The sequence below is a fragment of the Salvelinus sp. IW2-2015 genome, linkage group LG10, assembly GCF_002910315.2.
Source record: "Salvelinus sp. IW2-2015 linkage group LG10, ASM291031v2, whole genome shotgun sequence".
In the NCBI taxonomy this organism is placed as follows: Eukaryota; Metazoa; Chordata; class Actinopteri; order Salmoniformes; family Salmonidae; genus Salvelinus; species Salvelinus sp. IW2-2015.
The window spans coordinates 15,297,955-15,310,343 of record NC_036850.1 but is presented as its reverse complement, the minus strand read 5'-3'; the positions used below and the strand labels follow the sequence as shown (position 1 = coordinate 15,310,343).

Genomic DNA, 12,389 nt, shown 5'->3' with positions numbered 1-12,389 from the left:
TATCTGACCTCACAAGGCTGTATTTATGATCCTACTTTTTCCCGTAACATTGTTTATTTATTTACTAACATCATCATTTATGTATGGACAGAGATGGGTGCACCTACCTGGTAGAAATGCTTTTTTCATGGTGTATCTACTGAATACTGTCTGGATAGCACTCCACTTGGATATCCCAAGGCTAAAAATATTTGCCCTTCAAACTGGATAAAATGGTCTCACTCAAAGACATTTTAGATTATATATATTTTTCCTCCGTTTTTAGTCTTAAGGTGAAAGAAAATGAAATAGTTATTGTTCCAACTGGTAAATCCTGTTGGAATTGTTGGAGAAATAACATGGGGATTAGATCTAATTCCACAACCCACCACCCATCAGGTTGGAGTGGCTCACAGCTGCCAGTACTAAAGCAGCCGGTCTCCAGTTTGAGCCACTGGTACTTAGGTTCCTGGACATTGAAAACAACATTTTAACAAGCTATTGTACACTGGGCTATTCCATGCGGCTGAAGTTAGTAAGCATGTATTAGATTTAAGGTGAAAATTATGAATGATAATTATTCACATGCTGATAATTGTTTACCTACAGGGAGGGATGTGACTCGGGGCTCTACCCTGACCTTTTTTACAGGGAGCACGTGTGTGCCTAAGTTGAAAGATTTTGGAGCACAAAGAAATTTAAGAGCACAATGAAAGATATATGAGGTAACAAGCCGTTTTCTTTCTAGTAATGGTGCAAGCGTATCCTCCATGGCACCTGGGCCTGCAGTACAGTGAAGGAATCATTGCAACAATGATCATCTTTATTCTAAGCGCACTGGTGCTCCTAAATTAAAATTCCAGGTCGCACAGCAAAATATTTAGGTACTTATGCAAGTAAAATGGTCGCACTGTAGAGCCCTGTGACGCATGTTTTCCATTGCAGAGTGCATCATGTTGAATTACAGCACCACAGAGCCTTCTAGAGCATCTCGCCGTATTTGACTATAGGATTAATTCTTGGTACACTCCTTTTCCTAATTGTGTTCTCAAGTGGGTTTCTGGTAATGCAAACACTACTGCCATTAGAAATGACCAGGGATGAATTAAAGGAAACTAGAGATCTATCCAACCCAGAGGGGAATGAAACAACACACAATCAGGGAAAACACGTGTGCTCAATGGATTTCGGAATCATTGTAGAAATGTTACCACTGATACATTTTCATTTACTAAAGATATTACAGTAATGTAATGGGTGCCTACTCATGACTCTAAATTGCTTCATTTCAAAACATTCAAAGAAAATTGCTCCATTATACGGATATGACTTTGAAAATGCACCGTGCCTTGAAAGATGCAAAATATATATTTTTAACTGCTCTCTCAGCGTTTTATTGTGCTCGTCTGGAAATGGACTGCTGTAAATGGATTCATTCTGCAGTAATCACACTGAGCACACAGGCAATATCTCTGAGATGCATCAGGGCAGACTGGTCTGAGATATCCCTTCTCTGCTCTACACAGCAACAGGTGATAGGGAGCATGGGGAGTTTACAGTCAGGGCACGGTGTGGTGTACTTTGAGCACTGAAACATTGGGATTGGTGAAAAGTCACCACATAGAACAAAGAGTATGGAGGCAGAGATGCACACTTCAAAATGGAGTCTGACAGTAAGGTAAAAAAATACATGGAAAGACAGACCTAAAGTGGTCTCCAGTGGCATTGACTTAGAGGAGGTAATCATTATAGGTTATCTCATCATGGTATATGTCATACTGTGAAATGGTGTGATGAAAAGTATTTGCATGGCAGAGTTGACCTCCCGAGAAGTAAGAGGAATACACTTGCAGTACTTTTTTTTTAGGTGGGTGGGGAGCAGTTCCAATCATCTGTAAATGTCATGAGCTCTGACGGAGGGTTTGGGTATTGACTGAGTCTGGCTAGATGAAGGACAGGGACGCTAATCTTCACCGGCCATGTATATCAATTCAGAAAAGCCACCAGACCACGTCACGCAATATGCAAAATATAGTATTCTAGAAATGACACGTATTTTTCAGTCCTGTGAAATGGTGTGATGATCGTCATGCTTTGGGCACATCCTGGCTGTCTTAAATATGTGCTGGCTCTGATGACTGACTGAATGATTATACAGTGACCTGCACTGATTTATTTGAGAGAGAATCAATGTGTGCTTCAGAGTCACTGTCTCTGGGAAGTGTAATGCTTGACCTCTCACTTCCACCCAGCTGAATGAACAGGCAGTAACTTTTTAAAATATGACCTTCAGCTTAACACATGTAGCAACTGTTCCACTCAGATAATAACACTCTGATTATTCTAAATGAGAGCGTGTACTAACACTGATCATATGATTGGTAGAGTTTGGAATCTGAACACCAATTACTTGTGGTTGTTGAGTGTAATTTGTTGGGCTGTGTATGAATATTGTACTATGGCTAACCCTGTAAAACAACATTTCACTGCACCAATGCGTTTTTTAAAAACACTTAAACATTGTTAGGCAGGCTATTTGCACAGAATAATAGCATTCAGTTCTGCAGACAATGTGGACTGTGATTTAAGAATGTGATTTTTAGCTGGCTCCTATTGTAAGAGTTTGGATGGAAGATGCTAAATGTAGTTTTGAAGTTGCTGTGAAGAGAAGTGAAAACCCTTATCACCCTGATTGCAACGTCTACTCCTCTGTGCACATACTTCAGTCTGTCGCTATGTTTTTCATGGGCTTGCTGTGTCACCACTGCCACCTAATGTGCAGTGCCTAAAACTGCATGCACTCTATTCAGAAAGTCACATACAGCTCCCAAACAAAATCACAAGCTGTATTTTGGGGGATCGAATGTCTAAACTATATGGTATATATTGTTATTACTGACATTGATTTTATGTGACAGTCAGTGTTTGGTCTTATTGTGTTTGTACCCCAGGTAAAAGAAGCCATGCAGAGGATCCACGACAGAGGCAACATAGGAAAGCTAATCCTGGATGTGGAGAAGTCTCCCACTCCTTTGGTAAGTACACAACCCTGACCTTTTTTCTACAAGAACAAGTTATTCATAAGTGGTCTAAAATTGCACATGCATTCAACAAGTTTGAAGAATCTTGAGGAAAAGGGAAATTATTAAATAGCATCATGACTCACCAGTGAGTAATTTATCCCTAGAGAACTCTTGGCCAAATCAACACAGGTTGAGGTTCCTAGATAACACTAATTCTGATAACAATGAATATATCTTCCAATGGCACTGGTTTCTATGGTGACCCATGAATATCAGCGTCCCCATTTGGAGCAGCAAACATAAGAAACAAAAGCCTGAGCAGTGTTGACAAAATGTTGATTCAATGTTGATATGTTTAAAGTAACTGTCCAGTAAAACCCCTATCTCGCCTGTCACTTCTATTTCAAATCATGTGGTTTGTATAGGGTGACCACATTTAAAATACCCAAATGCGAGACAACAGGATGATTTTCGGGACAGTTGCCTTCATGAATAAAATCATTTAGCAGCACGTCCCCATCCCAGATGCATAAAATGCATCCTCCAATTGCAACATCTACCTATGCACACACATATTGTCTCAAGAAACATTTATATTTTTAATACCCTCAAACACCAAGTTAGGCATACCTCATTTCAAAATAGGCCATGGCTTCATAACTGTCAATCATGAATGAATATTCTTCACATTTTACAAGTGAAATGTCCAAACAGCGTCTGCATGCCGATCATTTGATCTCAATCAGTTTCATGGGAATATGCATTTAGATCTTCTTGAATTCCTATTTCGTGGGCAAATTAGAGCAGATGGTGTTAAACTTTATAGCCTTCCTGTATTTTATTTTTTTCAATCATAGCACATTCTGGCGCTGTTGAGTTTTGGCCTCCTGATAATTTTTGGCCACTATTCAGCTTACCATCACTTTATTTCTCATGAGATTTGAGGGTGTTTTTGGTGTAACAGTAACGTTATACTATGCTATTATATTTGGTTTTGTTATGTAGAATACTAACCCACTGGCACACACTGGTTAAATCAACGTTGTTTCCACGTCATTTCAATTAAATGAATTGACGTCTTGATATTTGGCCAATAAAATATTTTGGGTTGGTAAAATAGTTAGGAAGGGAGACTTCTAAAATGGGATTTAGTGAAGCAGTAGCAAATAATGTTTATTGCGCAACTAATGAGCATGAAGAGCCTCACAAGTTTGACGAAATTACCTTATCTTTCAGTCTAATACGGGTATTTACTTACTTTTGTAGCTCTTTTTCAGAAGCATGCTTTTTGTAAATAGTTAGGCCTAACTGTCCTCTCCAGGTTTAGCTAGAATTTAGCCCGAAAGGATTTGAGAAATTCGATTGGTTGACCATAGGCCTATGACATAAATCTACATATTGTCTTGCGCTGCGCAGAATATCAGATCTCAACAACTATTGGAGTGTTTAGCATCACCAGTAGGCTATCCCATTCTTAGGATTTATATATATTTTTTTTTCCATAAGCGAAGTGACTGCAAGAGACAGGTTGGAACGAATCAATTTTTTTTCAATTGGTTAATAAAATGTAGAACATAATTGTTTGGTTGTGGGACGTGGGGAAAAGGGCCAAACTGCAGGAGTGACCTGCAGAATCCGGGACATGTGGTCACCCTAGGTTAGAGTTGGCCAGCTGGATGTTTAGAAGCAGTTAGCACGCTAATGTTAGCTATCGATGCTAAATTAGCCAGCTGGCTAACCAACAAGAAAGCAAGTCAAAGCAGATCCTCCACACAACAACCATCTCACAGTTTCCTTATATTTTAAATCATGTGGTTTGCAGCTAAAAGTTTTAGCTGTTGAGTGATAAAGATAGCAGCAGCCAGTAGCTAGCTAGCTAACGTTATTTAGGTTCCTAACAACAAAAATATCAGGAATATAATGACAAACCAAAGGACAGAAACGACTAATACTTGTGAAATAATCACTGTGCATTTATTGCTGTTATAGTAAAGTGTCCTAGTAGTTTTATTGTGCATTTCGAAATCCTGAATCTATCCATACTATTTGACTTAGTGCAACCAGGTTCAGGCAATCTGCCCCAGTGCATCCACGCGGGAACTAATTTGAATGTCCAAGTGTCTCATTGGCTGAGTCTCATTGGCTGAGCTGTCAAATCATTTTTTTTTCTTTTCAGTATTCGCCCAAACCACTCTGTTGTTTCTGAATGGGCCAAGCAGGGACACATCCTCAATTCTATATATTTTTTTATTCATAATCTATTTAATTCAGATTGTCATTAATTGTTGGTAATATTTCATTAAAAATCTGGAACACTGGACAGATGCATTAATATCTGAATCCTTTGTTCCTCATCTTTGAATGTTTTCTTATAGATACAGTTGATACAGTACACTCCATTTTGTATTTGTAGAAATTACAATGTGTTCTGTATTCTGTGTAGATGGCCAGTGACAGCACAGAGACCAGTGAGGCTGGTGAGGAGGAGGAGGAACATGAAGGGGACAGTGACAACAAGGAACGCATGCCTTTCATCCAGTAGGCCCAGGTACGGTACCACAACTGGCCTGGACACCTCAAAGGAAGGAGGTGGAGCGGGGGATTAGTTCCATAACAGACGACTCCACAACCCGAACTACGCACCGTGAACTCAAACTGTTGTACTGTATGTGAGTGTATGTTTGTGTGCGTGTGTGTGGGTCTGTTGTCTTTGTGTCTTTTGTTATGTAAGATGTTTGAAAGACATATGAAAACTCATAAGACACTGGTTGTCAAAGTTGCCAATCAGCTAAAGTGCCATTCACTATCCAGTATTATGATGAGCATTGTGTTGCTGACCAAATGATGTTAAGAGATGCTTAGACCTATCTGCAGCCTCATRGTTGTTCAMTGTGTTCTATGGCAACCTTAACAAGGGAYCAAAGTAGGAARGGAGTGAATAAGGGGTTGATTATGTTGCTTTTAGGGAKAATARGAGAGTGAGTGATTGAGTGTMAAAGAGAACAGTAAGTGAGTGAGAGTGAACKAGGKACATAAGTGATWTTGACCATGCTTGTACTCCTGTCTTGATGGTTGAAACGAGGGAAACTAGGAGGGTGAGTGTTAGCGTAAACGTCTCCTCTAAGCTATATTCCCCTTTCTCTTTTACCACTATTATGGTGACTCAGAAGTGAGATTCATTTCAGCTGCTTCATGGACACTAGTCACTCTGATCACCCCATTACCACTGAATACACAGCAAACCCAGAGCAGATTGGCCCTGGGCTATTTACCTCCACCTGCTGCAGTGAGTCTATCAAAATCACTCTCTGAGATCGTTTTTCACCTCCTCCCTCAGGTTATTTTCAGCAGTGTGTGAGCTAGGAGAGAGTATTAGGAAATGCCACTGTAAATGCCTGCTACCATGTTTACCGACACATTAGGGATCCGACCTTCTGCGGTGTTGTTATGGGATCACCAGTGCCTTTGAGCTAGAAGTCTGCAGCAGTCTTGTAGAAGATTTCAGTATTTGAATTGTACCCATTCCACAGACACTCAATTTCATGGTGGTTAGGCCAAATGCCAGGCAGCATTCTGAGTGTGTTTCCTACATTTCTGCAACTAATGAAAATAAGAAATATAACGTCAGCTTTTGGTCTCATCTGTAGTCGTCATTTCAGACAAACAATGCAGAGAGAAATGGCATGGTGGTCAGGTGATGATGATGATTAACCACACCTGTTTCTGTTTAGTCTGTGTTCTTTATGCATGTGTGTAATAAGTTGTGTTACGTTTACCTGCTGGTGCCTGTGTATAGTGTGCAATGCCTCCCAAACAGAGTGCCACAGAGAGGGAGGACTAAAGACACATTCACTTACAAATGAGCTGATGGGCCATCAAGAATGGAAGTACTATTGCTGTGGATACCACAGGACAGGAGTTATTCATATCAGATGTTAACATCTCATGTGAGATGTGGTATGACAACTGTATTGTGCTACTAGTATTATCCATATGGAAAGTGTGAAATTAGTCGTCCAACGTACAAAGCTATTTATTCATAAAAATATGAAACTACCATTGATGTATAGAGATGAAAGCTACTGAATCGCCTTGTTATAAACAGTAAATCTAGCTACGGCAGATGTGTTTCATATAACTACAAGCTTACATATTACCTTCAGGAGTATTCCCAAACCCCCCAAAAATGTACAGACACAGTATAAAACAGCATACAATTTCTTGTAACTTTGTAYGTGAATAGAAAATATGATACATTTTTGTATGTACCCTACTGTCTGTATGGGAAGAAAGGGCCCAGCTATTACATGGCTGTAGTAATGATTGGAAAGTAGCCAGCTGTGCTTCTCCAAACGAACCACCCACTYGTGAAGAAATCCAGTTTCACACATTTCATTGATCTTTCATTTGCCACTCACAACATTAAATGTCACAACATTTTATTCAAATATTTTATTAGCTACGTCACAACATTGCACCTATTTCCTTTCATGATAGACTTGGCAATGTTACTGGAAATCAAGTATATTAATGAAGGACAACAGTACATCTAAATGTGAATGTCTCTTTGGGTTTTCCTGTTAGTCTAGGTCTAGAGTGTAGAGTAACTTGCAGTGTGTCTGTGTGTTTCCATGGGAGGTCATTATGATGGATAGTCAACTTGCCTTAAAAGTWAAAAAAWATATATAAACAAACTATGTAGGTGTGTTTAGTACTGTAGTTGGAACCTGATTACAGACTTATATGAAGATATTGTTTAACTGTATTTGTTGGCATTAGTGGTTTTGTTATGMTATACTGTACGTAGTCCAGTTCTGTTTACATGAATAAATYTATCTGCAGAGCATTCTGGGAAAGCTGTGTGTTTTTCTTGGCCGGTGTCATTTTCAGGTTTTTCTCCACAAGCCACCCTGTGAAAGACTCCCTATAATATCACACTTTCATAGGCTGGGGTATTTCTCCAAGAATGTACAGTATGAAAAATGATTTAAGCTTTAAATCCATGGTAACTTTCTCACTGAAAATGACTTGCTTGTTAACAACGGTAAATAGACTTTGACCATGGTTACTTTAAGTAGCACTGCATATTGTCACGTCTGCTCCCGCTCTTCCCTCCCCCTGGCGCTTGAGGGCGCCAGAATGCCTTGCATTACTCACTCCTGCCATCCATCACGTACACCTGCCTTTCCTTGTCACGCGCATCAGCGTTATTGGACTCACCTGGACTCTATTATCACCTGTTCATTTCCTCCCCTATATGTGTCAGTTCCCCAGCTCTGTTCCCTGCTTCTGCATTGATTGTTTTTTCTGTTTGCTAAGCTGTTTATGTCTCGTTCTATGTCCGTTATTTTATTAAATGTTACTCCCCGTACCTGCTTCGTCTCTCCAGCGTCATCCTTGTGATAGATCGTGACACATATTTCTTAGGTTCTTATCTTATTAAGTCATAAGGATTCAACATGAATTACTGATTTGCKTCTCTCCCAATCACCTTGAATCTTGATATTCTCTTATCATCCCTTTTCCATTTATAGCAGTGGGGTATGTAACACCTTTTTATGCAATATAAATGAGGTTGGTCCTTTGCTATTTACTGGCAGGTCGGTGGCCTTTCACAATGTCACCACCACAACTTCCTATAAATCAAATACAACTGTGATAACAAATGCTTGGCCTTTTGTCAAGCTCCTATCCCCACACAGTAACGTAACTCCAATGGGTGACCTTTGTCAATGTCCTATGTGCTTTTTATAGCCACTATCATCTAAGCCTGCAGAATTTATCTCTCTGACTGGCATAAARATAATTTATGCAGAAGATATGTTAGTGTTTTTATGCTCCAATGCTGTAATKTATTTGAAATATGGATTGCATCCTTTTAGCATTGTGTAGCTAAACCACTTTAACTATGTGGTCATACTGCACCTCTCAACAGCCCTAGACTATTATCTGGATGAMACCAGGGTTCCAGAGTGTTGTTATGACATTGTGATTACTTTTCAATGTTGCTCTACCATTACATCTAATCAAATTTGAAAGGTACCTCTTCATACATTTTTTAAGTGAGGCCACGTGTCTCTGAGACGCCTTTTGGGCATCCCGGCTCTCTCAATCAGACAGCAGAGTTCTTCTTAACACTGCACCCCTCTTCCATCTGATCTGTCTACTCTACAACATCACACACTAAAAATAWCCTCTGCTGCACCAGAGCAGGGAGCTGGACTTTCTCAGCTCTATTAAGCTCCATGTTTTCCATGGTTACACAACTAAATCTTTGTATTTTTCCCGCACATTTGAATGAGATATAATTAGAGTTGACAAGCAAAATGTAATCATCCTCATAATGTTTTGACGCATTGGGAGACCTATCTATGCATGCTTATTACAGTACTGTGACCACCACTTGAACTAGTGACAACCTTTAGGTCATCTTTCAATCTTTTTMCACTTGACCAGAACCAAACAGTGTCCATTATTTTGGTGACATGGCATATAAAGTAACAAATCTCCTCTTAGCCATCTAGGGAGTAACAACATTTCTTTTTAGGATTAATTTACCGTGGGTCAAATGTATCCATGCACGGGAGTTGTGGGAGGTCAGATACAGAAGCTGTCAGATATTCTCATATAGAACATTCTGTGCAGTATTGCAGTCAATGAATTTACGGCTTGTTTGTGAAATGGGAAAACTGTAAATTAATTGCACRTTGTCCCAAGTAAATATTTATGAATGGGCAGAAACAGGGGCATCATTGTTGTCACCCCCACCCATGGTATTTGAGTTCCCCCTGACGTTTGAAAAAACCCAAAGTTACATAGTGTCAGCCAATGAGAGGTGAATCACTGCAGGAGCAAACTGGACCTGTATATAGTGAACTGCCCACAGTGCTTTGGGCTCCTGTGTCAGTGTTAAATGGTGTGCCCCTTTCTTTTGTCGAAATTTAGTGCAGAGATGGCGCGTCTGGTTCTCCCCATCTTTTTGGTTCTCTCTCTCACCTTGCTCCACCAGGGTTTTAGCCGTCCATCTCGTACCAGGAAAGCAGTGCCAGCACCACAGAGAGGTAACACTCATCACACACACTAAACTAAACTTCAGTGGCTCTACTYTGTTTTTCTGTACATTTTCTCTCTGACATGCCTGCCTGCTTGTCTATGTTTCTATGGTGATACAACGGCAGATGAGGATGATGTAAAGTCGCAGCTGGAGAAGCTGTGGCAGGAGGTGAACTCCCTGAAGGAGATCTCAGCTCTGCAGACAGGTATGCTGAGCTGGCTGCTCTGTGTGCTCATACTGAGTGCTGSTTTATGGCCAGGAAGGTTTCAAAGAGGGAATGCTTCTCATGGGGAAACAGTGCAGATTTAGCAGTTACTCTATGTTTCTTATGGGTTAGGCAGGTGTATACTGTATGTACCTTTGGTACATGCACTCTTAGAGAAAGAAAAGGTGCTATCTGGACCATAAAAGTGTTATTTGGCTGTCCCCATAGGAAAACCTTTTTAGGTTCCAAGTAGAACCCTTTTGGTTCCAGGTAGAAACCTTTTGGGTTCCATGTAGAACCCCAAAAATACGGTTCTCCTATGGAGAGAGTTGAAGAACCCTTTTGGAAACTTTGTTTCTAATAGTGTGGAATTGATGCAGAGAAATTATGATTTTATGTTTCTTATGGTAATTCACACTAACCCCAGACATCAGGTTAGCATACACTTTCATTTGTCATTTACTAATATGCTCAGTCACCAGTAGAGGGCAGGAGTACTCTTACCTTCATCCTCATGCCTTGCAGCAGCAATAATGTTGACAGAGCACTGAGTCATGTGCTGGGGAAGATAATGCCGTTGAATTTCTTCGTAAAGGCCTTGGAGCGCATTGCGAAATGTATGATGATGGATATAAAAGTATTATGATGAGACAGGTTCTTTATACAGGGAGGGTGGAAGAACATAGTGTTACTGTCTCATATAGTATGCCTCTATCTGGGTTACCTCCCACTGAAAGGGCTTATGTCTTATTTTGGGAACTTGGTTTAGGAAACATGGATACAGATGAAAACCTTTGCTTTGTCCTACTAGTCCTCATTATGTCTGTTTGAAATTCTATGGATTATAAAATATCAGTGAGACATTATACACCAATATATCAAGGAGATATATATTTCAAATTCTTCAGTAATATTTGAACATGGTAGGTAGGGTTATTGACGGAGGAAGTTTGAAGGAGATAAATGTACTAAACTGCTTCCCTCTGCTTCCAGTTTGTCTTCGTGGCATCAATGCTCACAGGAAGTGTTACTTGACCATTGAGGAACCCAAGCACTACCATGAGGCCAACGAACACTGCATTGCATGGGGTGGAACACTTGCCACTCCACGTGACCTCAATGAAAACAATGACCTGAGGGACTATGCCAAGAGGAGTGCATCAGGTACCAAGGAGTTCTGGATCGGTGTGACAGACATTGTGAAGGAGGGCCAGTATGTAGACGTCAACAGCATGCCCATCAGCTACTTCAACTGGGACAAGACCAAGAAGCAACCCACAGGGACAAAGAGGGAGAGCTGTGTCGTGCTCTCACTGGCTGCACAGGGAAAGTGGCATGATGAGGTCTGCCTTGGCAAGAAAAAGTACATTTGTGAATACCCCATTCCCTAACTTGTGTACCACCATGGATACCAGATGGTTGTTGACAACCTGATGATCATTTATGCTCGTCATTAAAAAATACATGTGATACCACACTGGTTTGTGTGGTTTGTGAGTCATCTGTATTATACTGCTAATTTATGAGTTGGTGAATTTGTAGGGAAGTTGAAATTCTAGGTAAACAATTAACAATTCCCTTCTGTACTCCCACTTGCAATAATGATTGTTAATGTGTTCATTGTTTAATAGCTTTAAAAAAAAAAATGAGTAGATAGGGCACACTGTTAGGCCTACCTAAATATGCCACTCAATGATTGGTACAGGACTAGACCTTACAGTAGATTCTATTCCAATCTGTGATATTGTTCATAACTGACAGACAGACAGACATAAATTACATCCATACATAGGCCTACATACATACGGGTAACTGCCAAAATAAAGGAAACAATAAACATAAAGTGTTTTAATAGGGTGTTAGGCAACCACGAGCCAGGACAGCTTCAATGCACCTTGGCATAGATTCCACAAGTATCTGGAAGTCTATTGGAGGGATGCAACACCACTCTTCCACGGGAAATTCCATAAGGTGTTTTGTTGATGGTGGTGGAAAATTCTGTCTCAGGCGCCGCTCCAGAATCTCCTACAAGTGTTGAATTGGGTTGCGATCTAAGAGTGACTGAGACGACCCTGTTTACATTGTTTTCATGCTCATCAAACCATTCAGTGACCACTTGTGCTCTGTG

The 12,389-nt window shown here is 40.3% G+C and overlaps 2 protein-coding genes across 3 annotated transcripts in view; both read left to right on the top strand.

The window, feature by feature from the left end:
* The window catches only part of LOC111969356 (synaptic vesicle membrane protein VAT-1 homolog-like), a 41,003-nt gene extending 33,155 nt beyond the window's left edge, over positions 1–7,848 (top strand). For both annotated transcript variants that reach the window (XM_023995434.3, XM_023995433.3), the window contains 2 exons: positions 2,931–3,014; positions 5,446–7,848. In XM_023995434.3, the coding sequence (XP_023851202.1) occupies positions 2,931–3,014; positions 5,446–5,544 (183 nt within the window). In that variant the 3' untranslated portion in view covers positions 5,545–7,848. The remainder of the gene's footprint in view (positions 1–2,930; positions 3,015–5,445) is intronic.
* Positions 7,849–9,929: 2,081 nt separating this feature from the next.
* On the top strand, positions 9,930–11,712 carry LOC111969573 (tetranectin-like protein). Its single transcript, XM_024147270.2, has 3 exons — positions 9,930–10,063; positions 10,181–10,261; positions 11,255–11,712. Exons 1-3 carry the CDS (start codon positions 9,955–9,957, stop codon positions 11,650–11,652), a joined length of 588 nt encoding a protein of 195 aa, XP_024003038.1. The 5' UTR covers positions 9,930–9,954; the 3' UTR covers positions 11,653–11,712.
* Positions 11,713–12,389: the final 677 nt, after the last annotated feature.

Excerpts from the sequence above, each read along its gene's own strand:
- LOC111969573 (XM_024147270.2), top strand. The coding sequence starts at position 9,955 with ATGGCGCGTCTGGTTCTCCCCATCTTTTTGGTTCTCTCTCTCACCTTG. Across the intron at positions 10,064-10,180 it reads AGTGCCAGCACCACAGAGAG|ATGAGGATGATGTAAAGTCG; the intron begins GTAACACTCATC and ends ATACAACGGCAG. Across the intron at positions 10,262-11,254 it reads GATCTCAGCTCTGCAGACAG|TTTGTCTTCGTGGCATCAAT; the intron begins GTATGCTGAGCT and ends CTCTGCTTCCAG.